Source organism: Ixodes scapularis, unplaced genomic scaffold (assembly GCF_016920785.2).
Source record: "Ixodes scapularis isolate PalLabHiFi unplaced genomic scaffold, ASM1692078v2 ptg000822l_1__unscaffolded, whole genome shotgun sequence".
Taxonomy (NCBI): Eukaryota; Metazoa; Arthropoda; class Arachnida; order Ixodida; family Ixodidae; genus Ixodes; species Ixodes scapularis.
The window spans coordinates 564,795-592,649 of NW_024610043.1; the positions used below are offsets into that span (position 1 = coordinate 564,795).

The 27,855-nt window shown below is 44.8% G+C and overlaps 1 protein-coding gene across 1 annotated transcript in view; it reads right to left on the minus strand.

Moving 5' to 3' along the window:
• Nucleotides 1-27,855, minus strand: part of LOC8040108 (phospholipid scramblase 2) — a 54,133-nt gene that overhangs the window by 23,892 nt on the left and 2,386 nt on the right. Inside the window, exons 2-4 of the mRNA XM_040214112.3 lie at nt 18,649-18,969; nt 6,122-6,226; nt 1,289-1,366 (exon numbers count right to left, since the gene is read on the minus strand). Coding sequence (XP_040070046.1) covers nt 1,289-1,366; nt 6,122-6,226; nt 18,649-18,940 — 475 coding nt within the window. The 5' untranslated portion in view covers nt 18,941-18,969. The remainder of the gene's footprint in view (nt 1-1,288; nt 1,367-6,121; nt 6,227-18,648; nt 18,970-27,855) is intronic.

Consider the following 27,855-nt stretch of genomic DNA (forward strand, 5'->3'; position numbering starts at 1 on the left):
AAGGTGTCGTACAGAAAACACCTTCTCGAACGAATGATACTGTGCATGGATAACTCCACTCAGTACGAGGTAAGCCTTCTAAGTGCCATGCACATGCTAGCGCGAGCTCGGGGACACGTTAAAAAAGAAGCCATTGCCAACTGCTTCAAGGCCTGTGGTTTCATAGCAAGTGCTTCAGGGGTGATTCGTCTTGTCCAACGGAGGAAGCAGAGACAAGTGAGCTTGACGACAATGGTCTTGTACCAGCTCTCGGTGACGCCCAATTCGAAGAGTATGTTGCCATGGACAGCACAGTGGAAACAAGCGGTGCGCTGACGGACGTTGAAATCATTGAAATTGTTCGGCCACGCAAGGCTAGCAACAAAAGTGACATTGACGACAACGTTGAAACTGAGCCACAACCGCCGGCTGCTTATGTAGCTGCGCACATTGCCCTCGCACAGCGGTTTTCCGCAGCAGAGAACAACGCTGAAGAAGCATTTGGGCACATCTACAGTCTGCAGAACTTACTTTCCGCAGCAAGATTCAGCAAGAAGCAGCAGACGGCAATCACCAATATTTTTTTCATAAATGAGTCAGTTTTCAAACTAATAAAAATAACCCTTTTTGTTCCTTAGGGTTAATTGGAAGTTTGTTTAATTCGAAGCTTTTGGCAGTCCTCGTGAACTTCGTATTGACGGGAGTCGACTGTACCGTAACATACTTCACATTGTTTTCGAGATGTTGATCAGAGATAATATAGCAAGGGTGCAGGAGAGCTGGTGAATGTTAACCATGTTGAATGAACCTGAGACTGGGGCAGAAATAAACACGCAAGTCGAAGGAATAGGAAAGGACAGGATGACGTCTCCTGTTCTGTCGTTTTCTGTTCTTTCGACTTATATGTTCATTCCTGCCCCAGTCTCAGGTTTATTCCACATGGTTTCAAGATGTCTTCCACAAAGGCCTTTTAATTCCCAGATTGAGCATGTGAGAACCGATGGCAACAATTGAAATTGACACAACTTATAAGAGATAGGAGAATGAAAGGGTGGAATGTTTTTAATAAAACTCAGTGCCACCGACACAACTCATTCATTATCTGTTTAACTCATTTGTGGGGCGACGAAATACTCTGTCCACATTAGAACCTGGTCGGTGTCATCTGAAACACCTTTTCTAAACATGATAGTCGAAAGACTTTCATGTTTAAAAGTGGAACCAAGGGGAACCCATGCATCCCACTATTAGAACTGCCAAAGGGCACAGAGAAGCGTCTTGGGCCAGGAACTGAGCACGTCAGACTTGCCTTCTGTGGCGTGGTAGACCTTCTGGCCCATGCTGTTCTTGATGGTGTACTTGTTCTGTGTCTCAAACCCAAGGAAAGCTGCAAGAAATTGAGACGAAAGGCACGGTTCAGGCACAGGTTCCCGCACAAAGAGCCAAGGCTAGCCATAGCCAAGCCAGCACCATTGGCAATAGTAGCTCGAGTCACTGCATATTCGTAACATTATACAAACAGCCTTCGGAGAAGGAGAGAGTGTGCCCCAGCGTTTGGCTAGATACCATGCACTACAGTAAAAAAGGCAATCCAGTTGCACAGACAAAAGAATTAATTCAAATTCTGGTGTCACAGGCTGTCGTCTGCCGTCAAACACTTCTTGGTGGCATTTCTCGCTAAGCTCCGAAAAAGATAGCAGGTGTTGCTCGTATTAGCAGAGCACAACGCAAAAGAGCTTACGACACCCCATTTGGAGGAACAAAATCCTTGAAACTGCAACTCTTGCAGCTATTGGTGGTCTTGCTGGAAAATTGGACCACTGGAAGAAAGTTGGACAACTGGAAGAAGTCTTTGAAGCACATCCAGTCAATGACAGGTTGAAAGGAAGACGAGTGGGTTGTCTAAGCTGAGGGCTTAGAGAATGTTTAGTTTCTTTTTTGGCTCCTTTCTTACCAAACTTTAAGTCATGTACACCACCAAAGAACCTCTTGGGTTTTTCTGTCATTTCTGTTTTACATTGCTTAAAGGAAGAAAAGTACACGATCCTCCGTAAGAGTATGATAGGAATATGGAAAATATTTGTTCATTGTAAATTTCGTTAAAATCGGGGTGCGATGATGGCTTGATGTCTGCGCAGATTTAGGCAATGTGCACTGCATGAAACACATTTGTGCCTGATTTTTGTTTGAATAGAATATTTTAGCCACCCGGTAGCCAGTTGTTTTCAACCTAAACTAAAATTTCGGTTAATCAGGCATTTTAGAATGCCTAATTAATAGTCGTCCTTGAATGGAGGTATTGTGCTTCAAGCACGAAGCAGTTCTGGAAGTAATGACCTGTCTCCATGTCGCATGAAACAGACGAAAACATGTGTATTCCCTTTTTCTTAATTTCTCGTAATCGACAGAACCGTGGAGCTGCCGGCATTTCGACCTATGTTCTTAGAAAGGAAGTTATTCTCCTAGAATAGAATGAAAACACAAGTAAACATAGCAATACAAATTAAAACTATTCTTCGTTCCACCTTTTATTGTTATCTTTTTTCCAGGAAGTACCTCTCATGCGTGAAAAACTAGAGGGATGAAGAGGGAACAAAGTGTGAGGTGGTGAGCAGCCGCTTATCTTACCCGAAAACAACACGTCTCCTACCCACTCAAGTTTTGTTATGTTCTATGATTTAGTACCTAACCATAATATTGGTGAAGAGGCAGCCAGCGGTATGAATTCTTTTTCTGCCGATTCGACAACGGAGTGAAAACAACTCAGAAGCAAGAGTAAAACATTTACGAAGCACTGTAATGCTCCAAAATTTGGGGAAATGAAATTCAATGAAACGGCATCAACCGATTTGATGAAATGGTGCTCGATAAATCGGCGTTCGATGAAATGCACTTTGATGAAATGGTGTTTGATGAAATGTCAGGTACCCATTTTCAGCACACCTTGAAATCATGGGACACAGTCGCTGACCGATTTTTCGGATGCCAATAATTCGGACTGGTTTGATATTTCAGACCTAAAAGAGGAACCGTGACATTACCCAATAGAAATAGTGCATATTCACTCCCAATGTTTCGGACAGCTTGAAGTCTGAGAGTTCAATTTTTCGGACAAAATCTTCGCGAGAGATCAGCGGGAAACACGACCGAGAAGCGGCCATTTTGGATTCTATGTTGGCTGTACATGGATTGACTTGTTTTGGCAGCGCTACTTCAGGACTGCTAAGTCTTACTGCTAGGTGACATTGCACGGCTATTTTTCTGTAGCTGTGCACCATTATCATCAACATTGCTGTTATTATTTTACTTTCTTTATTCGCCACTGCAGTTGTGGGCTTGCGCCTCTCATCTCTATCTCCCCTCTGTGTACCGTGTTTTTGGACTATGCTGGCTTGGATGTCATTGCCTCATCTGTTCTTCCACTGCCGCAATGTGTTGCTAAGAAGCGCAGAAAGTACTTGACTATAACGCTAGAAAAGAAGGCAGCAACTCTCAAGCTAGTACAAAATTGCCAAACACAAATGGAGGCATAACCTGAAGCAGGCACTATTCACAGCTTTTTCAAGCGGGTGTATCTCAAAACGTCCCATTCGTATTTGAACCTTGCACTTTTCGACCCATTCTCATTTGGTCCTTCTCATAAGATCCGAATCGTGTTTTCCGCAACTGGACTCATTCTCATTTCGCCCGTTCGTACTACGACTGAATGGCACTAGTTCGGCATGCTTCTAACGTCGTTATGCCTTCGCGGCTTTTGATGAGCCTTACCTTGCTTGGGCCCCCAACATACCATCAGATATATGTTATGTGTAGAGGTACGCACTAAGAATCGTGCATTGACGCCTGCTTTTCTTCCTCTACGCAAATGAGAAAAAAAAAGAATGATGAACATTTAATTTGGAAACTTTGAACAGAAATAGCATACATAATAGCAGTGGTTCTCAACCATTGATGTTTCGCGGACCCCTAGTAGAAAGGCGGAGATGATGGAGGACCTCGTTCGGGGTGAGGGGAATAGGAAGGTATAGGTTATCATGAGAATGATTTAATAAATGGATATAACTAATTGCTAGTGTGAAATGGAGTTATCTCATTGACATACACACGAGAGTACTCTCCCGAAAATTGGAACGTCTCTCCTCAACGTGAAGAAAGACAACTAATATTGCCGTGCCCGACTGATGAGACCGGGCTTCGCGGACCCCTAGGATGCCTTCGCAGACCCCCTTTTGAAAACCACTGCATTTTAGAAGTGGTGGCGTTGTCCCAAGTCGAGAGACCTCAAACAACGTTACATTTCGGAATATGATCTGGCTGCGATAAATAGTTGGTCTGTTTTATTGCCGGCTAGTAGCTTTTCACGACGACCTCGACGCACTGTTAAAATCCTTAGCAGAGAGAGTATGCCTGTAATGTGGCCCACACACACACACACACACACGCACAAATTATATCAATGTATTAATATTACCCTAAAAAGACGATTCAAGTGCGACGGGTCAAGGCGAGATATTTTTGAGAATGGATGTTTTGAAAAGGGCCAGGTGAAAAGGGCGAAACGAGAACAGGCCCAAATGAGGAGGGTTGTAATGCGAAAGACGAAACGGGAAAGGACCAAATGCGCCAGTCCAAGAGAGAAGATCTTTTTGAGAATGGTTGTTTTGAGAAGGGCCAAGTGAGAAGGTCGAAACGAGAACGGGCTCAAATGATAACCCCCCTTTTCGAGCCTTCTTAGACGTAATAAAGGCAAGTTTTTTCAATCTGCTGCATTTTTTGGGCTGCTCCATTATTTGGAGGTTTTTTTCAGTCCCTGCAAAGTCCCAAAAATCGGTCGGCGATTGTACAGGCTGTCACGAAAGAAAATTTACACGGTCTTTTTCACCGCAAAAATAAACTAGGCATCGCCGAACGCTCATTCTCCGCCCAAGGGTAGCGCTAGAGGTCAACCAGATGCCAAAGTTTCAGCCCGATCCGATAACTTAATTAAAAGTTATAAGTGATTTTCTGAAAATTTCAACGGGAAAATGGTGGCCGACGGAGTTTTCGAACACATGGGGCTCTATGGCACCAGAAACCGAAAACGGGCAAAAATGGGCTCCATTTCATATTGAAATTTTCAGAAAATCACTTATAACTTTTGATTAAGTTATCGGATCGGGCTGAAACTTTGGCATCTGGTTGTGACCTCTAGTGCTACCTTTGGGCGGAGAATGAACGTTCGGCGATGCCTAGTTTATTTTTGCGGTAAAAAAGACCGTGTAATTTTTTGTTTGTGACACCCTGTATATAAAATGAAAGTTTAAACCCAAGCTAGTTACTTTTTGGGAGTCACTGCGACTAACTCAACACACTCATAAAAATATGGGTGAAGGGTAACTCTGTTACTTCTTCGGAGTAACCTTGGTAATTCTGCCATTTGCAGCAGTGAAAACGTTGCTTCATTGCAACATGTTATCATTAGATCATGCCAGTGCACGACTTGTACTTCTTCAGATTGGTCACGTGTCTTCAACCTCACGTTTGACCGTTAGGGGTGGCTATGGAAAGCGCACCCCCAGTTGTGCTCGCTGCTGGTTGTCTTTAATTATGTTTCTGTTCGAACATTAACTCAAACCGGATGCCTTCAAATACAACTCACGGGCCCTCATAACAATTGGGCACGTGCCAAGGAACAACTCGGTACGACAATCACTTTCGGACCATCCCTAATTTGTCGCGAAAATCTACGCCCGACGCCGAATCGAGCTAGCAAGGTCTCATATTTTTTAGACGCTTCGGTTGCAGTCGCATGCCGGCCGTGGCTTTTTAAGGTGAAAGCCTCATATGTCTCATCGTTCAGTCGACCTTCAAAGTCCTTGAGCAAAAACACGTCGGCGTCAAGGTATCAAAACGTTTACGTGACCACTCGGGCAAGTTAGAGGCAAACGAAATTAAGAGGGACGAAAAAGCAAATTAAGAGGAATTTCATTTAATTTAATTAAAGTAAATCATGTGTTTGTTTTCAATGCATCGGCACTTGGGCTTTCGCCTTCAAGTCGTCTTAGGGCTAACATAAGAGAGACCCTGTGAATTTTTCTATGCTGGAATGGGCATGGCTGCAGCGGCAGGACTTGACGGTACAGGGATTTGGTAGAGTCGGTACCTTCGAGGAGCTCCACCTTCTGCTTGACCAGCAGCTGGTCGATGGCAGTCAGGTATTCCAGGCCCGGCGGGCAGTTGGGTGCTGCGGGGGGTGCTGCACCGTAACCTGCGCCTCCACGTGGAGGAGGGTGAAACACATTATATAGCCTGTGACGTCAATTTGGACTATGAGTAAGGTTGTGGGTACTGACCACAGTGCTACAGTTTTAGTTTCCAAGCTTCCGCACATTATTTGACATTTTTCTACCATGTCTTACCCAGACTAAGTCTCACGGAGTCTTTGAGAATGAGATTTGTACAATTGATAAGTTGTTGCATGTTATCAGTAAGTACCGTAAAATCCCGAAAGGGCACCCCCACCCGATTCATGACCCACCCCCTTTGTTGTTTAAATATCTATTTCAGTCACTCTGCCGATACATTGCCCACCCTCCAGAAATAGCGATTCCCAAAAATCAAAAACATGCAAGTACTTATTTTTTGAGGCTCTAAATTTTCTTTTACAAAGGGAAGAGGTCACGTTTTTGTGGATAAAGTGGTAAGGGGGCAAAACATGACAAAGGTTTAAGGTTGCTCTTTCGGTGCCCCGCATCCGATCGTCTCAATTGATAACCGCAGAGGAAAACTAGGTCAGACAGACCTGGCCATCTCATTCCTCAATCTGCCAGTGAACTGTGAAGACATTCACATGCAGTCTCAGGATGAGCTTCAGCTACACCATCCGAAGAAGGTGGAAATCGTGGAGTGGCACCACAAGAATGGTCTCAACATGAGCAAGACTGCCCACCACTTCGAGGTTGACAGAAAGCGTGTTTGGGAATGGAACACGAAATACCTAGTACTCGTGCAGCAGTGCCATGGAAAGACCAAGCTAAAGAGAATGATGGGTACTGGACAACCCGTTTTCAGCGAAGAAAATGACGACGCATTGATGGACTTCCTGGAGACAGAGATCAGCTGGTCGAGCCATCAGCAACCGGCTTCTCCAAGAGCACGCGCGACAGCTAGCAGCACAGATGGGTCTGGGCAACTTTCAAGCATCGTGCCAGAACATTGCTCGCTGGAAAAATGCCACGACCTGTCCATGCAGGTTGGGACAAACGAAAGTCAAAAGCTGCCCACTGACTACGCTGAAGCGATTGCAGTCTTCAGAAAGGCTGCTTCGACTCCTATGGAACTGGTTATGACCATAGCTTTGTGCGCACCGGCAGCGGGAGTCAACTTTCCAGCGTTGATCGTGCTTAAAGATCCAACAGGCCGGATAACCCCGAGGGCATTATTTGCACTCAAGAATCCAGGTATGTTGTTTTTAAACTTCCTCTGCCGTAAATATAGGTAGCTACACGCTTAGAACTACGCAAGACAGCAGTGATGTGATTGGCCTAAGCCATTTTGGAGCACCTTTCGGAGCAACCAAAACAGTGTTTTGGAGCAGAAAAAGTGGCTTTTGGAGCAGCCAGAACAGTGTTTCGGAGCACCAAAAATGGCTTTCGGAGCAGATATTCTTAGAAAAATAAAAAATATTTTTTTTACGTGCTGCACAAACGAAGGGAACTTTGGTCGCTGAAATAAACGAATGATAGTCAAGTTCGACCACCTAGGAGTGCTTCAAGATGTAACTGAAATGTCAATGACATGACAGATTTTGCAATACTTCAGTTAAATGATACCTATATATGTACCCACAATAGATAGATAAGAACCAAACTTCACATATTCAAATTTATTTGAACTAAACTTCACATAATACAAATTGTTTGAAAATGACCAGCTTAGCAGTAAATATCCCAGCATTAGGTTGACTAGTGATATAATATAATAAATGGAAGCAGTCCCCGACTGATGAAACACATAGCTACTGGAGTGCAATGCGAAATTGCACACAAGAAAATGGTGCTGTACGACTAGTGGGTACTTTTTGCTTTTCATAACTTTCAGCAAAGCTGCTGCAAGCTTCGCTTTGGCTTAGGCTAGTAATGAATTTCCACTTTTAATGTCTCCAAAGAGACATTGAGACACCCCACAAGTGTACAGTGCTTTAGGCCAGAGTGTCGAACCGATATTTTTATCGGTTCGGTTCGGGTTCGGGTTCACGGCTTTCGGTTCAGTTCCGGTTCAGTTCCGGGGCGCAAAAATAACGGTTCAAACCGGTTCGAACCGGTTCGAACCGGTTTGAACCGCTAAATTGAGAATATATTTTCTGCGTTGTTCTGTCAATAGGCACTAATTAGGCCATGAAACTAACTGCTGTAAACAATCTGATTTTTGCGAGGACCTATTTTTGAGAATTTTGCGAATCGCCTACAATTCGCGAAAAATGGGTCCCGCGAACAATTTCGGTAAAATGTAAACAGATTGAAATTTATAGTGAGATTCCACCGCGTCGAGAAAATTACAACCCACGAATTATTCCAAAACTTCAGCTTTGACCTAAATCGCAAAATATTGAGCCCACGAAAAATAAGTCGTTTACAGTATATAGTTTTCTTTTTTTTATCGTTTGTTCAATCCAGTTTTATTTTCAGGTACGAAAAATTATAAAATTCTGTTATTTATACCTACACAACAAGAAAGGAAAATTTCCATTAACATACCAAACGTCGTGTTTATACGACTCAACCTCCCTTCGTTTACCAGAGTCACATATACATTGAACCTGAATCGAAATGTTTTCTCGAAGTGAAGTAGGTTGCCTAAAATACCCGTGACAGGTTCAACTTTGTATCGCAGTATTAGATGTTGAATCGTGGTTTTGCCCTTGAACTAAGAAATTAATTACAGTGAATAAAATCATGAAATGGGCACCTCGTCGCCATATATACCATAAAATGTGTTTTACGGAATACGTTTCACAATATATATATGACGACGAGACGACTGATCTTAAGGCAATATAATTTTAAAAATGTCACGAAAGTCACGGGACAAGTCCTTCCACTCTATATTTTATAAAAACACTAAGCGACAATCGCAATGCTTGTTTTTTCTAACTAGCATTGTTTGCTCTCAGCACCATGATGCGGGCGACGAATCATGCGAAAAGGAGTGGCTGAAATTGTTCACTCTAACCTATGAGCACCTTCGTACTGAGATCGAATCTGACCTAAAACAGTGCTTACCCATGCGAACATTTTCTATATTGGATAAACTGGCATAGCCTGGTTCTGAGGTTTGCTCTTGACAAAATGCCGGTCAATTTAATTTGCAAATAAGCATCACCCTCTCTAATTGATGATTTTTGTCAAATAGAACAAAGTGGGATTTCATGCTCTACTCAATTCGGAAGCTACTTAATTCGACACTTTCTGAGAGTTTAAGTGTGCAATCGTCATAGTTCCATCATTCGTTCCAGTAAAAAAAGGCGATAATAAAAACACATAAAAAACGAAATAATAAACTTCTATATATTTTAGAAGATATATATGCGTGAGGAACACATAGTTATTTAAATTAGCTTCAAAATAAAAAAAAACAACATTATTTAAAGCTTTTCTAAATCACCTCTAACGTGTCTATAGAGGATAAAAGCGCCGAAAAAGATTTGCAGAACATCTTTCAGATAATTTAAAAGTGCATTTACTTATATATCTTTGAGGTGAGGATCTTCTATTTATGCTGCCAAATCTTCAGACAGGAATTAACTATATTCGTATTTTCATCGATAAATTTGACTTTATGAAGTTCACATAACCGCCTGAGACCGACACGGAAGGACGATACTCGAAAATACGCCAGCTGTTGAGTCTTCGGCAACGTGCTTTTGTTAGCTGTTTTGCAGTGTAAAATACTGGGTTGCAGGGTATGCCAAAAAAACACTGTGGTCACATGATATATCGCAAGGCAAATACACGAAATGTGCAGAAATAAGGAGATGACACGCAATTTTTTCTAAATAATCCCTTACACAACGCTTTACTGCAAAGAGATGCAAAGAAATGCATAAAATGATATTCCTAATTAAACATAGATTCCTCGCAGGGCAAATGAAGATTTTTAGAATCCTAATATAAGTCACTTTTGGGTATCAGCTTGCCTCAGCTCGAAACGTCGCGAGATACTACTAATGTTATCTTAGGTTTTACGTGCACTTGTTTTGGGACCTTACTTCACGACTCTGTTCTTTATCAGTCATGTGCTGCAACATTTCATTGGGCTGCCGTATATCATCGCGAGACTGCTATAAATACTACACAACTTTACACCTTGGACGTCTACTGCTAGTGTTGCGAACGTCGCACTTCACCAGAAAGCTGAAGTATTTAACATGGTTTGCACGTGACGTAATCGCACTAGATACAGGTTGTCATTGCGAGTTGTTCTTGCTGAGAATATCAAATCCGATGGGGCAAAATGCACGCTGCAAAATTTTCGCGCTCAGTGCAAGCTATGTATTTGAGAGGCACACATTTTTCTTGTTGGTGCATCGTCGTTAGACACGGCGCGAGTATCTGGCGCGGCGAAAACGTTCTTTCTGGCAAGAGTGTTTTTACAAATAACAATTGTACCAACACTAGGGCTGGGCGTCGATTAAACATTTTAACCCGATTAATCGCCACCCTTTAATCGATTAATTAATCGATTAATCGGTTGTGTTGATTTTTATATTATATTGAAAAGAATGCAACCACTTGGCTTGCCTTTGACGACTTTTCTTACACTCTGGCGCACGCCGCAGAGGACGTTTGCAATTGATGATACATATAGTTAAACCTAGAGCCACTAAATGAGCTGCGCTTAGAGTATCGGCACTCCGTTCCCCGGCATTGTTGTGGACGCCGAAATTTAGGCTCGTGCCGATCGTCATAATTCAAAAGTGCGACATCCTCAGCATTAGATTCGGTGTTAGGAAGGTCACGCAATATTGATTTGCTGTGTCACAAACTGTTTAAACATTTGTGGATGGCAGAATGGCGTTTCCTGTGATTTCAGATATAGCTTCAGAGAACTGGCAACCATGATTATAAGACACAATATGGCCAAATGTCGTTAATTTTAGTTTGGGCAGGACGACCTGCCCAAACTTTTTGTTTCGGCAGGTCGTCCAGGATAGAGCCGTGCGTGCGTTTAATCGACCTCTTTTTGGATACTGATTAAAAAACCGATTAACCGGCTAAAAAAATTGATCGCGATTAAAGCCTTAATCGATTAATCGGAAGGTTAATCGATCAATTGCCCAGCCCTACCAACTACCCATCTGTCACTATCGTTTCCAGGCCACGCTTTCTAGTCTGCGCCGAAAGTGCGCGGTAGAGGAATCTTTACGACACAGTATGCTTTAAAACTACCCCCCTCCCCACTCCCTTTTTTTTAGTTGCTCCTCAAGATACTTTTTATTCCTCAGGGATTGCCTGCTCCGTATTGAGTGGTGTTCACTCGACAATTATATCTGTGTCGCTCGTTAACAGTAATTCTTCCTTGCTTTTACTTTGCACCAAACTGTGAAGGTTAAACAAAATACAGGGCGGTCGAAACTTGGAGAACTTGAGAACGACACTCCTGTGAGACTTAGAGCGGCTGCCAACGTTTGGCTATCCCCGTGAGACCACTAGGATCTTTCTTTTCAGCTATCCCTCACGTACACACTAATAGTTCCATGTAACGTCGGACTAATACGTCACATTTAGACCCTTTAACACTTCTATTCTCGGTACAACTTTCTGAGGCAGTTCAGCAATAACGAAAACATGTTTGGGAGCCTCAATGGTGTGCATACATGTAAAATGGGCCGTGCAGCATTTTTTTTACCTTCAGTTCAATAAATACCGCCAAGTTGTAATCCCTGACGTTGATAACTTGCAAAAGCATCCATTAGTTTGTTCCTCCGAGAAATGAAAGACAGTCGAAAGAAAGAAATGAAACAGCTTTCCCCTCCTCAACTCGCAATTAGAACTATCAGCCACGTGATCTGATCCTAATATATGCACCGTCAGTGTTTATCATAGTCATAAGCAGGGTTGGCAAAGCGAAGCATGGGCTAATCTTTAGATATAGTTTTAGTTGGGCTATAATGGGGCCCGAGCCCCACTAAAGCGACAAACACAAACAAACGACAGCGGCTAGCCTTAAACCAGAGTATTTCGCGATTTGACAGGCTTTGTAGAATAAAGAAGGCTATGCTCAAACACGAGTATCATGCACACGATGGTACCATTTGCAGGCTTGTAAACACTCCTGCTAACTTCGCGAGCACCGAACAACTCAAAGCCGTATAAAGGTACCATCGCGAACATGCTGCATGTGTCTGAGGCTTGTCGCTTTCGTTTGCTTCTGCTTCTAGCTCTAGTGGGACTCGGGCCCATCATAATCTTTGAGTTGAACACGAGCCGTTACCCGAATGTTTGGCGATTCTGGTTGTCATGAACCAGAGCATTTGACTCGGGATCATGACAATCGGGTACATCATGGTGTGACGGGACTCTCAGTGCGAAGTTGTGATGTCATGTGACGTCACGGTATCAACAACGTTAATAGATCTAGCGACGTCCTCAATTTGAATCGACTTTACGCGGTGAGTCACGTGACGTCACGGGGTCACGTGATGTGACATTACTTGACAGCATGTCTTGACATTATGACGTCACGTGACGATGTGACACATGGCTATTTATAGTGCCAATAAGAAAGCGCCGCAAAAAAACAGGATTTATTATACATTGGAATTCTGTATATGACGATTTGATCAATACTTAGAGGAATTCACGTGCCAATTTTTTATTCCCAAATAATAAATTTGTAATACTAACAAAAAAAAAATTACCGTGAACCGTTTTAAACCGGTTACCGTTATATTTTTTTCCGGTTCCGTTCCGGTTCAGTTCCAAGATGGCGGCGAAGATTTCGGTTCGGTTCAGTTCCGGTTCGGCTAAAAATAACGGTTCTGTTCCGGTTTTCGGTTCGGTTCGGTTCCGGTTCGACACCCTGCTTTAGGCGTTGGCGAAAAATTTTGAAAAACTGCTTCCCACCGTTTTACCGATTCCCGACGTGCCAGACTTTCGTCAAAAGTAAACCTAAAACAGTGGATTGCAAGCGTCCCGGCTGGTGCCTCTGTCGTGCAATGATGTTCGCATGCACGTCAAGGCAACTTCGGCAGGCTTGGAGCTGCACATGCTTCGTCGCGCAAGCGAAGACGGCTGCTCGATCGAAACCGAAACCATGCCACTACGCTCAGTCGCCAACTGGTCTCCAAAAATGTATGTAAAATGTAACTGCCCAGCATGCGACAAGAAATAGTTCAGCGGCGCGTGCTTGCAAGGCCGGCAGGCGAAGTACAAGCTAAACATACAAAAAAGAAAAAAGAACCTGAGCGCATTGATGCAGGACATTGCGAGTCAGGGTAAAACGTTCTTGGAGCGCTTTGTGCAACGACTGAACTCAAGACACAAGCGTGCTGTGCGGGTTGAGCGTGCAGACATTGCCTTATTTGCTTTAGCTCACTTCACCAACTTTTTTGCGCGACAGATTTTTCATGTACCGGGGTCCCTCTCAAAAGAAAGTCAACCAAGAGAAACCTAGGTAATCAATACTTAGACACAGCAGCCTTCGAACTAATGAGGAATTTTTTGTAGTAGCGTATGTTTTAAACAAGAATTGGAATGTTGATGAACATGCAGCTGTCCTTATGTTTCAGCTTAGGAAGCTCCATATCTGTAGCGACGTGCGGACTGGTAGGCAGGACCAAATATAGTTTTCCCACGGCCGTTGCTTGCAAAAGCGAGTGCTTCAGCTCAAAAAGTAACTCCTGCCGTGCAAAAACGTAATTTCGTTTCAGTGTGACGGCATGGCTGCTACCCAGCACATTAGCATAGGAGCGTCCGCACACGCCCGCCATCTATCGTTGTAAAACTTACAAAAAAAAAAGTGCGAGACGACATTCACGAGACGACGAGAGCGCGAAAGAGACGGCGGGAAAAACCATGCGAGACCGGATGGGCGATTGATGTAACTAGCGCAAGGGTGCAGGCAAGCTGGTTCAATACTGAGATTGGAGTTTTTTGCCTGTCCTATGTCCCTTCTTTTCCCCGGCTCCAGGGTTACAATGTCACGATTGATGCAGAGTACTTTGTGTCGGGTGGCCGCTTGCGCCACCTAGCTCACGCATACTCAGTTTAGTTTCAGTTTTGAAAGGCGACCAAAACTGGTCCTTTGGCGCAGGCTTGGCGCAGATTACCCATATTCTGGCAAAATGTAGCAGGATGTAGCAGGTTTAGCCCCTTGGCGCAGTTTGCCGCAATTGGCGCAGCAATCACATCACTGAATACAGAAACAAAAACTATAAAACCACCCCACCATAAACCGCCCCCTCAAACTTACAAAAAAAAAAAAAAAAAAGTGATTGTGGTGCTATTAGTTACCCTAGAGCAGAGGTGGCCAAGCTGCGGCTCTTCGCTGATTAAAGTGCAGCTCGCGGCCCCCTCCCTTAACCTACCCCCCCCCCCCTTTCCCCCGCCTCCCTCCCGGACACACGAGCACTTCCCCCAAAACAGAAATGGTATGCATTTTAAATCGAAAAACAGGTTGCGGGTCGGTAGTGTTGTGCTACTGCTACCTTACATTCGGCTAGATTGAAAGTAGATCGAGTGTTATTTATTGCTCTGGACAAAATCGTCCCCCCCCCCTGAGCGACTCTTGGAAGTTTCGTGGTTTTGTTTGAGGCTCTTTGGCCGGGTCAGCCTGGCCACACCTGCCCTAGGGCCACACCAATTTCGTCTTGCTTCACCATAGTCACAAAAGATGGTGCAGCCACTGCCCCATTGCAATGGTCAGGCTGTTAGGTACGCCCAGGGGGTAGGCCGCAGGTATCCACCGGCTGTGTTTGAGACCTGTTGCCTTTGTGCTTTCTTACCGCATGCGCTTTCTTTGTAAGTCAATCAGTTCCAAGTTGTCAATTACTTTTGTACTGGTATTCGTTTCAGGAAATGTGCGGGTCCCATCATCTAGAAACGGGTGGATGACCTCTCCCGTCCTCCATGAGTGGATGCACAGGGTCTGGGGACCAAATGTTAACGACGCGTGAAGGCTCCTCGTGCTAGACCAGGTGCCGATTCCTAAAACCGAGGCTGCCCAAGTAGCTCTCTACACCAGGGACGCAGACGTAGCCCTGATACCAGGCGGCTGCGCATCAATACTGCAGCCCGCCAACATTTTGTGGATAAAACCATTCGAGGGTGCTTTGCACGAGTGTTGGGGCGTGTTCTACCGGGCGGGTGAGCTGACTCCCAAGGGAAATCCCAAGAGACTGTCTAGGCAGAACGTCGTAGACTTTGTGGCAGAGGCGTGGGCCTCCCTCTCTGAGGAAACGGTGCGGCGGTCCTTCAGGAGGTGCGAAATTTCAACGAGCCTCGATGGCACGGAGGACGGCGAACTCAATGACTGTTTGGCGTCGGAGTATGATGTGGCAGAGGCGGGACCCAGGGAACACCAGAGCCTAGTGGACGAGGCCTTGGACTTAATTTTTGACAGCGGCAGTGATGTTTCCTTTCATGGATTTAGCGACGAGGATTAGCAAGAATAAAGGCACAAAGAAACCTGCCGTTTCTCATATTTTTTGTGGTTTTTGGAGTTGACTCCCAAAACATGACTTTCCTCACTTTTTGCTACAACTATCCCTGGCAAAAAGGTGGTTGCCCTTTCGGGATTTTACGGTAGTATTTCCACTCAACCCCGTTGTAAGTTTTAAAATTGGCAGCAATCACATGACACAAGAAAAATAACAGGCTCTCATCCAATTACTGAAAATCTAACAAACCAAAAATGACCAGATGAACCCGCATAAGATGAACTGCAAATAGGGCCTTCGAGTTTTCTGAATTACTCTGAAAACACTGAACTCAAACTATAAATATAGGGTTTCCAGTTTTCAGTATTTAGCAAAAAACAGGAATGAATGTGTGCCGAATTAGTTTTGTGAGGATCAGTGGTAAAGAATAAACAAAGAAAATTAAACCTCCCATTTGTCTACAATGAGTATCATATTCCTAAAACCTTCTAAAACACTGGACAAGGGTTGGTAGTAAAAACGGTCAAAATAATGCTGCATTCTTTTAGGATAGGCAACAAGGACGACTCAAGCAGGCAAAGAAACATTTCTTATAACCAAACCATCACACTTTTACTCGGGATTATGCACTTCCACCAATTCTTTAAGCAGGGGTTGCACCTATATGAAAAACACTCAAACATTTACTTTATATTATTATTACAGACTGTGTCCAAAAAAAGGTGCAGCCAGTGTATTTTTCTGTGTCTACACTTTGAACCTTATTCTCAGCAAAAACAGAACAGTTTAAGTTGGGGATCGTTTAATCAAAAATATAAAAGAAAACTTGGTTGTACCTCACAGTTAATTTCCCAATTTTGACATCAGGATTTTTCTTACTGGAGATTTAACTGCTCAAAAATGCCTTTTTTTTAACTCGTAAGCATTTCTGAAATATTAGACCGAAGCACGAATACACTTTTCGATTTCACAAAGTTGTTGACTCTTTCTTCCTGAAAATATCTTCAACAGAATCTTGTTCCCACGCATTTCTGCTGAGAAATAAATTGAGTAAGTTTGTACTCCATTCGAAATACCATTCATGTATTTCAAATCAGAACTAAAGCTTAATATTATTATTATCATTATGAAGCTAAGAAAGCAGACTTCCAAGGCAAATGCAGCAGTGCCATCCACAAACATATTCCCAAGTATTACACATGAACGTTGGTGACATAGTGACATACTGCCGTGCAAAAGCCCTCTTTGATGCACCAGTTTGTCTCGAGTCATGTTCAAGGAGGTTTTGTAATGTGCACCTCACACGGCTTTATCTTTTTTTTTCTATTCACTTCTAGAATTAATGCTGCAAGACCACCCGGGGTTTGGGAAATCCGATAAAATTTGTCCACCGAGAGCCGAGAAAATCAGAGACGTTTGTAGCTCTCCGTAATCCTACGGGACACACACACCATGCAACTGACCCTCCTATACAAGAATGGGGACTCCGACTCTAGAGAACAAGGCTACAGCGCCGACTTTTCTACGACTCCCACCGGAGGCCAGCACGGGACACGAATCGGACAGAAGTGCCGCATCGGCGATAGGCCGGGACTCGCGTCAAATCACCGAGGACACTAGTCCCTGACGAACGCCGATGCAGCAATCGCGTCTGAACTGCGTCCTGCGCCGGCCTACAGTGGGCGACATAAAAAAGCCAGCACTACGGCTACGGCACTCCAAGTACTGTAGTCGTAGTGTCTGACCGGTGCGTTCGTCGAGTCCCCCAACCTGGTCCCTCGATTCTTGCCCGACGTCGTTGAAGCATCGTGCTGCGTCACGATCTCGGCAGTTGCGCAGTGGTGGACGTCAACGCAGCAGACGCCCATTCTGCCGACTAGTTGAGGGAGACCAGACACGAGATTGGACGCCGCAATGTCTATGGGGGAGCACGCCGCTCTGCAACGCCACCGGTAACGGCGTCCCCGTCACATCGCATGGTGGAGCGCCGCCCGCTCCGACCCGTTCTAATGCAACCGCAGCGTCTCGGCATGCGTCCACTTCTTCCAGTGGCTGCGTTTCTCGGTTTCACTCCGAAGTAAAAGTTTGGCACCTCGACATGTTCGAAATCCGCCCATGTCTAACGTTGCTCCGGAACTGTTTTCTGTCGTCTGACCCACAGGAGTCGCGTGTCCTGTAGTCGTGAGCAGCAACAACGGCAGCAGCGTACTGCCACTTTTTTTTTTTTTGTCTGCATCAGAAGATGTTCCTACGAACCGTTTGTGCATTCGACGGTCGGGAAATCACTAACAGATGACATTCACCATTGCAACTAATCGATAAAATTTATGCGACAAGTATTTTTCATTCTTTTCATTATCAGATTGTTGCTCTTTGCTCGCTGATGGATCGAGTAGACATACTGTGATAGAGACAATCGCGGCGCTTTTCGACGGTGCATGGAGAGGATCCGTGTTCTCATTTTACAGGTCTTGAGGGAAAAAATTTACGCCAACCGTAGTCCCAAATGTTATGTATAGTGCCGAGCCCAGGTAAGCTGACATTGATTAGAAAAGTTGGCTTCCACACATGATGTCGATACCAGTATGGTCGTGCTCTATGCAAAATGCTTCCGCTTCAAGTCGCACCATGGTGCCACTAGCTGCGTTCCATTTACCTGCACCGATGCAGAAAAGTCTAGGGCAGCGTACTTCCGGTCGTATCTCAGTGCACATACTGGAATTAGACTGCCCTACACTTTTCCCCATTGGTGCAAGTAAATTGAACGAAGCTAGTGTCTCAACACACGCCTCCAATAGCAACCCTTGCGTCCTCTCTTCTTTTCCACCGGCATTTCTACGACCAACTGCCAGGAATCCGACGCCCGACACTCCGGCTCCTGCGACATAGTTTGTTGCCACTTCGGGATTAGTGTTCATGGGTGGTCGTGCATGGGTGTGGAAGGACAGTAAACACACTGGTTGAAGATGCAAGCACTGTACCCCACCCTTGTAATCTGGGAGGTGCTGAGCAGACGGAGCGTACTGACTCACCCATTTCGGGGGCAGGATAGCCTCCCTGCGACGCGGACGGGGGCTGCGTGATCGGCGGTCCCCCGTATGCCATGTCCCCCTGCGGGGTGGGGTAGCCCATCCCGGGAGGAGGGTAGCCTTGCGCCGGCGGTGGATAACCCTGTGCCGGAGGTGGGTAGCCCTGGGACGGAGGCGGGTAGCCCTGGGTCGGAGGTGGGTAGCCCTGCTCGGCCCCAAAGCCCGGGGCTGGGTAGCCCTGGGAGGGGGGTGGGTAGCCCGGAGCGGTCCCCGGTTGGTAGGGCGAGTAGCTCATGCTGGCTTGAGGGACAAGCGAGGACAGATCTGAAAGACGTAAAGATCTGCGGTCGGGCAACTGGTGCAACTGCTACCGAACAGGTGCCGGCTGCAATATTGTCTCCCTGTGCTTCTTGGGCACTTCTAGGGACGGCAAGTGAAATTTCGCCACACTTGTCCCGACGTGAAGACATCAACCTTGACAAGAAAAGGAAGAGGAACTCCTGTTTATGAATGACACACTCCTCGCAGGGTTCCAATGAGGGGAACTAGAGAACAATTTCTGGAGGTTGTGAGTTTCCCTTTTGTTGGGGTGCCACTAATAACACAGTTGGTCTGTGGGCCCATAGAGTGACATACTTAAAGGGGCCCTGCAATCCTCTTTACGCATCTACCTTTTTCGCGATTTCCACGTCTCTTGGGGTGCGGGCAAGCCAGCGGGCACGGAAAGAGTAACTAAATATCAATGTGTCATATTTTAACCGGACGACGCGGAAACCTCCTCCACCCACGGGGGCGACCTGCAGTGCCGAAAGCGCTCGATATGAGGAGACTTTGGTCCTGGGCTTACTACTGGTCAGAGCCGCTAAAAGCTTTTTTGTCAAAGTACAAAATATAAGTGGCACGAACCGTTTCAATTATTTATGAAAGTAGTTTTTCTTCAGTATTTGAGGTCAGGAAAGAAACAAATGCACTTTATAAAGTATGGAAACAAGAAATGACCCGTCGACATACCCGCCACTAAGCGGTGGAAAGGGCGGCGCATGTGGTCGAGGATCCAACTGATTCCGAGCGTTCCAAAGGCCTTCGGCTAATTCGGTGAGCAGGTTTGGCGGTATGGCAGCACGAAGTGGCTCCCGTTCCGACTGATCTTTACCCCGTGTTTGCTGTCGTTTGTGGCCAATGAAGTGTCATGCTGAATTAGTGTTTAATTGCAAAACAAATGCAGTGCGAGCGGCCCTGGCTGCCCGTTTAATACAGCCTATCCAACACGTGGTTTAGTGGCGCCCTCTCGAGCCGTCGACACGGAGTGCGGCAGCCATGAGCGCTCGCTGAGCTCACTACCCCTCCTCCAGTTCAGTCACTCAAGCGACCAAGGGACGTCATGAAGGAGGTTATTTTTTGCTTGTTCTTGTAACTTTTAATTCGCCTATAACTTTTAAGATAAAGCAAAATTCGAGAAAAGGAAAGTTTTAGTAAGTTACTACGTTCAGTGCGCTCAGGTTCGCTGCAAACTAAAAACCAGTAAAAAAGTCCTAGCAGGGACCCTTTAATGACTCAAGTGCCAACACGCTGTGCCCTCAATAAAGTCAGAAGTATCGGCGATGTCTCAATCTGACAGGATCACCGGTCGAACTTCGCGCTGTCGCAAATAGACAATCACGGAAGGGAGAAGAGCCTCAAACAGAGCTCAGTGGAGCAAGGCCCTCCCCCGGCGAGAGCCCCCGGCCGTTTTTTAGGGCCGGCATAGATAGCCTGCAAGAATGGACGCGCGCGAGTTGTCGGTAGTAGGTTCAATCCGCGGAAGGGCGGACGCGTCCAAGTATCAAGGTCCCGAAGGGTGTGCCTAAGGCAAGTCACCCGAGAAGGGTGAGGGAGAGCCATCCACAAGAGAATACAGCCTCAAATGACATCTGGGACGTGCCCCGACATGGCAATGCCCAACAGCCTGCCTAACCCAGGCCCAGACAGGGAGACAACTCATTCCTCAAAAATGCCCTCGACTTCATGAATTCAATGCACTCTTATTCGGCGTTCTGTTCAAGCCACGTCATGAATTTCACCCACAACTTCTGGTGCGGTAGCGATTTTTGGACATTCTGAATGTGGTTTATCCCTCGTGTGCCTGTGGCCAAGCTTTAATCCCAAAAACTTGTGGTGGAAAATAAAGGTGATGAAGCTCCAAGAACAGCACCCAACCTGGATTCGATTGCCTGCAGCAGTTTTTTCTTCTGTATAAAAGAAACCTTGAAGACTGGTTAAATTTTGATTTCATTCATCACACCAGCAACACCGGCCGCCCACGTTCACACACAGCAACCGAATTGCTCCGACTTGCCATCATCATCATTAAATTTGATTTTTCTTTCACTATTTAGACGCCCAGCTACGCGCTAAAAACGCGTTCTTATGTCTTTGAGCGTCGTTGAGAATACTAACTTATTTTTCTGAAACTGTTTATTTCCGAAAACGATCCATGCCAAATCAGAACTAAGTCTTTAGCTGTCATCATCACCACCACAGGGTGTCACGTGAAAATATTGCGTCTTTGATTGGCTGCAGCCGCTTCAACGGTCTTCGAATTGCTCCGAGTTGCTCGCTTGTTCGAGCCGGACCCGATCTCAGCAATCCCGGTCGATCTAGGGAAAGCTAGGGAACAACCCGCCAGCAATCTCAAAATTGCTGGAAAAGTTGCCCCGTCTGAAGCAGGCCTTATTAATTGTCATGATTTGGTGCATTTCAAACGAAGATTAATACATAATATTGTGGCAAAAGGTGCCACTGGCGGTGGCGCCTTTCGCGCAGGCGACGGGCTTTACTGGCGTCACACGAGAGCGAGCGAAACAAGAGACCAAGCAAAAGAAACGAAGGCATGGAGAATACACGGGAAGGCATGGAGAATACACACGCACACAGACCGAGATCTGGGAGCGGGGCACCAGAGCCGTGCGGGGGACGACTCATACCTCGCAGAGCTCCGATAACTCGTTGACTCGCACGCCGCCGAAAGATGATCAGTTATTGTTTTCTTATAGTTCGAGGAGCGCTGATTAGCAGGCGTCCTGTTGCCTTCCACGTTCATTCGCGCGCACTCCTTTGAAGTGCGAAATCTGGGTTTGCCTCGGCATTAAAACAAAGCGAAATTCACTTTTCTCTTCTCTTCTTGCACTTTACTTTGACGCTTGTTTTTTTATACTGCATTTTTACTTGTAAGTCCCCCTTTTACTTGGTCTTTGTTCCGATGCTTGTTTCCTGTGTTATATGTTTTACATTCAAGTGGGTTAAGGTTACAAGCAAGCTAGCGAATTCCCGCTCATTTCCTTTGACTTTAGTCTCTGCCTACTGTGTTTCACCTTGTGATGGACCGCTGCGGACGCTACGAGTCACCCCAGGCAATCCAGCACCGTGAGGGGGACTACACGCACGGCGCGTTACTGCGCCCCAGGGTCATGCGACACTCAGAACAGAAGGCAGTGGATTGGTTTCGATGGCTCTCTTGCTGTCTGTTGCGGTCCATCATAAGGTAAAGTAGATTGTCGCCACCGCTCTTGTCGCGTGACCGAACTGACTAGACCTGCAGAAAGACGGTTTCGTGACATGGTATATACAGTCTCTCGTGCTGTGCCGTAGAGGTTGTACTTTGTCAGAGGATGTGTTCTTGCCACTGTACATGGAGTCGCCTCCAGCAGCGTACTAGCCGTATTGCTGTGCAGGTATTTGAAGGGTGGTTTCATTTGAATTCGACCAAGCTTGTCGGGGTCGGTCCTCAGAATTATCTGTAAAAAATATATGTGAAATCCCAATCCCTGCGATGAACAAAACTGCCTTTCAAAAAAAGTAGAAATATGTAGTTCGAGAGAAAAAAAATATGGAACGCTGCCGAGTGAAATGCGTGGAAATCGCGATTCCATTTCTGCTCAAGTTTAGACGGTCTTTACAAAATATTGAGTTATCACTTACTCCTAATACTTTTTATACTATAAGTATGCGATGTGTGCTTTTGTTAGAGGTAAATTATAGTTTTTTACCATTTTTATTTATTTTTATATAAAATCGCAAACATGCCACCCAGAGCAATTTCGACTAACATTGGGATAGCTATATCAAACGAACGGTATGGAGCTATGTCATGAGACGTATATCAATACGTACCCACTTAAATAACCTATTGATTGGTATGTGTTTCTTGTTTATCGATTTTATTGAACACTATTGATTTCACCCCAAATGTGTACAAAAATTGAAAATATACAAATTTTGAAATAAATTTTTTCAAAAAGGCCATTTTTTATTTTCTTCTAACTTCTTTACTTCATAGCCCATAAGGTGTAGAAATAGTGTATACAAGTCTTGGGTGTAATATTTTTGTTGTTTTTTGGTGACAACCAGTTAAATAAGCCAATTTTAAGCCTATCACTCAATCCTTGGTTCAACTATTCTGGCTTCACCACAATGGTACTGGCGGCCTCAATAATAACAATCGGTTTTAGAAGCCAGTTCGTCATGATCAGTTTGCCATTATATGTGCTCATGACGACTCCTGGAACATCTGACACACGTTACGGAGGGCAAAATTAACCATTCATGTTAACAGTAATGCCACCTGCAGTCTGAGAGCGGGACAAGCTAGACATTATATTTTGAGATTTGGCGGGTGAGTGTTCTTACCGATTAAATCGCTGAAGCAGAGTGCGGTTAAGTGAACTTGAATATGCAACCTATATGTTACATACGATAGTCCGGTTTCTGAGAGAAATGAAACCCCTTAATTATTATTGCAAAAGCCGTTATAGCTATAGAAAGAACAATGATTAAAATGTTCTTATTGCTTTGTCATTTTGCCCTCAAATTTCATGGCTAAAGGAAGCTTCTTGCCATTTCCTTTACTTTGAAACACAAACAGGAGCGAAATTGGTAGGAATTAAGAACGTAGAGCTCCAGAAAGCGGCAGCCGGCGTTTCACCAAGAGAGTTGGACATCTGGTTGTAATTTGTTTACGAAGTTTAACAAATCACAAACAAAATATTTCTGACAGCCACGTAGAACTTGAACACGACTCCTCTTCAAAAAAAAAATAATAAAAAACTGTTTTTTTTTTTTTTTTTCTTGCATCAAACGGGGTGCTAACATAAGTAGCACTCAGTTCTTCATCGAACTGACTCAAACGCCGGTCCCTTTTGATCAGCGCGAGGGAGAGCAATGATTGTCTCAGACGATACATCTGAGACAATCATTGATAAGCTTAGTTGACCTCGTGCTTCCGACCGAGGCTGTTTATCGGATCGGTTCGCTGTCCCCAACTATCCTTCTCTGACCAAAGGACCTCACTGCGCAAACTTGTCTGTCTCCGTCTAGTCAAGGTTATCTAGAGGAGGAAGCGAACAGAGTAGAGTTTTGACTTTATCATGCCGATCTCCTGAACTCGCGGAACTTTGTTTACGCAGGGGTCGCAACGCATCTTAGTTATGATCACTGTGATTTTTGGCAGTTGCCGGCGAGACCAGTCTCGGGCACGCAAGCACCACACCAAAGAGGAACTCTCTGTCGGCGTCTATCTCTTTTAAGTTTGTCTATTTGATTTTGTACGTGTTTCCTAAAGTTTGCAGTCCTCATTTATCCCGCGATTGTATTATCGTCGTTTTTCGCTATTTATTACTTCCCTCCCCTTTAAATGAAAAGACATACAGCGCGCTCTATCTCGGTGATGGTTTTCAGCGATTATATTCAAACAGTCGTCGATACTAAAACAATAAGAAGATAAAAGCAGAAAGAGAGAAATAATAAACAAGCAAAAGATCGCGGCAAGGAATAACACACGTGTTTGAACTTAAAATTAGGTGACCACTCGTATTTCTCACGTCCACGTTTCAGTCATGGCTGCAGTTTACAGCGCCAAAAGGAAGTCCTGGGGGGCTATGTTGCGCTTTTTGCACTCCCAGGAGACTTGGAAGAGGGAAGTGACGTCAACGACTAGAGCAAATCAGATTGGATGTTGACAGAAGAAAACAAAATCAACATCCAATCTGCATTTGCTGCGTTGTTGACGTCACTTCCCTCTCCCTAGTCTCCTGGGAGTGCAAAAAGCGCAACATAGCCCCCCTGTGCCGACTACTTTGAGAGACATAAGCGAGTGATGTACCGCAACCGATATTTTCGACCCGTAACCGACCTCAACGTAGAAGCATTGAAAGAATCCTGTCTCCAACCAAAGCTGCTACTGTTCTGTCGACGGATATGCTCTGCCAGAACTGTTTTCGACGCACCGGTGAGCAACTTTCAGCGTGTACGGTGAGTGACCCATCTTCAAGCTCTCCGGCAAGCTTCATTGAAGAACATGAAGTAGTAGGTGACATTAATGAAGAAATATCTGCTAAAGGGCTTGAGACAACCTCCTTGCGGATGCCGTCTGTCATAAACCCGAAGAGCCGTCACTCCTATGTGGCAAGAAAACAGCGGGAAGTGGAAGCGTCGTACAGCAGACAAGTACTACGTAAAAAGTTGGCTACAGCATATAGCCTGGAAACGGGTGAGTCAAACTCTGGGACTGAATCCTCCTGCCTTAACTGTGACGGGTGGTGGGCAAACCTCAGAAAAGCCTTTGTCAAGACACCGTCGTACCAGGAGAGATGCCAGCTGCTCACGCTTGTGCCTGCAAGTGTAACTGTTAACGAGGTCGCACATTTAATCCCGGAGGCATCGAGCTACGTACTAAAAAAGGCCAAGCGACTTCGTGAACAATTTGGCGTATGGGATCGTCTCGAACCATACCAAGGCGCTAAGATAGGCGAGGACATCGTGCAGTCAGCCACGCGGTTTTACACCGACGATGATTTCGACTGTTCCCGGCAGAGCCCCAACAAAAAGGACGTTGTAAACATTATGAAGGATGGAAAACAACAAGCCGTTGTCAAGCGCTACATGACCAGGTCCATAAAAGAAGCCTACAAGCTGTTTAAGAAAGCTAACCCGGACTCCAAATTAGGATTGACCAAATTTTATTCGCTGCGACCAAAATGGGTTAAGCTGAACCCTGACCAAACCGTGTGTGCATGCGTGTGCTGCACAAATTTTGATTTGTGCTTATCTGCCCTCAACAGCGTACGGGAAGAAAAAATAACGGCTGAGGGTATTGTCGCTCTGTGCCTTTGCCCAGACTCAACGCCCAATTGTTTACGGGGCGAATGCAAGAAATGCCCTAGCATTGATCGACTCTCCTTACAAGAATTACAATTGGTTCCAGATGAGGAGATTAGATTTTGCACGTGGGAGAACGGCAATTTGGTGAATAAGACTGCGGACTCGAACGCCTTTTTGAAAGAGATGCAAAAATGGGCCACAAGGTTTTCTACTCACGACTTCATCCGTAGAAGTCAACGGGAAGCTGTTCGGATTGAGAAGAGCAAGGTGACCACAAGGCATATTGTCATGAACTTTGATTTTGCGGAAAACTGGACGGTGACCCTGCCACACGAAATGCAAGAGCATCACTGGCACAAGCGTCAAATCTCCGTGTTCACATGTGTTGCGTCGACATCGCAAGGTCTCAAATGTTTCGGTGTCGTGTGTGAAGACCTGTGCCATGACACTGCCCACGCGGTACTCGCTCTAAGGTGCATCGAGGACTGGCTGGAGAACAACATTCCAGTTTATACGTCATTAACGTATATATCTGACGGTGCACCAGCTCACTTTAAGAATAGATTTCAGCTCTACGAGTTCCAACGAGCCGGTCTTCCGAAGGTGAAGTGGGTTTTTTCTGCCTCAGGACACGGCAAGAGCGCCTGTGATGGAGTAGGGGGGCTACTGAAGCATCAGGCGACGGTGCACAACCTCCGTTTGCCTGTGGATGAGGCCATACAGAAATCAACGGACTTTGTGCACAAGGTGGGAAAGTGTGTAAAAAATGTGACTCTCCTAAATTTAAAAAAAGACGACGTGAGTGATTTCCGCAAAACCAAGAGAGCCGAATGGGGATCCATACTGGTTCAAAAAGGCATCCGCCTCTCACACGTGTGGCAACTTGAAAAAGGTGAAGTGCGTCTTCAGCAAACTGCATAATCGGTATTTTAGTGGCTACTTATTGTTTCAAAATGTGTGACTTTGTTAACTATGTAGGCAAATTCCAGACGTTTCGTAAAAGCCTCTGCATGTATAGAAGGGGGAGTGTTGTGCACCATGATCAATGTCTATATATGTGTATTTTATTAACGTGAATACATTAGTAGTTAAATCGAGTGTCTTTTTGTGTCATGATACCAGCTTTTTTGTTTTTCATTTTGTCAGCTGAACTTTGTATTACGTGTGTAAGCTTATAAGCAAAATAAAACTATCTACATAGCTCAAACAGCAAGTTTGTGCAAAAAAAATGTCCATCAGTGGAAAACAATTTCCATGATCACAGAAGATAGGTACTGAGTTGCTTCATGAGTGATTGTTTGGTGTTTATATTTAAATTACACTTATTTATGTCACACTGTGCGTGAGCAATTTTTAAGATGAGAACGTTCACCTGCCAGAGCTTTGGACATGTCGGCTCGTCTCACAAATAGACTGAAGGTGGCATTACTGTTAACGTGAATGTTTAGTTTTGCCCTCCGTAACGTATGTCAGATGTTCCAGGAGTCGTCATGAGCATATATATTGGCAAACTGATCATGATGAACTAACTTCTAAAACCGATTGTTATTATTGAGGCCGCCAGTACCATTGTGGTGAAGCCAGAATAGTTGAACCAAGGATTGAGTGACAGGCTTAAAATTGGCTTATTTAACTGGTTTTCACCAAAATACAACAAAAATATTACACCCAAGACTTATATACACTATTTCTACACCTTATGGGCTATGAAGTAAAGAAGTTAGAAGAAAATAAAAAATGGCCTTTTTGAAAAAATTTATTTCGAAATTTGTATATTTTCAATTTTTGTACACATTTGGGTTGGGGTGAAATCAATAGTGTTCAATAAAATCGATAAACAAGAAATACAAACCAATTGATAGGTTATTTAAATAGCTACGTATTGATATATGTCTCATAACATAGCTCCATACCGTCCGTTTGATATAGCTATCCCAATGTTAGCCGAAATTGCTCTGGGTGGCATGTTCGCGATTTTATGTAAAAAATAAATAAAAATGGTAAAAACTATAACTTACCTCGAACAAAAGCACACATCGCATACTTATAGTATAAAAAGTATTAGGAGTAAGTGAT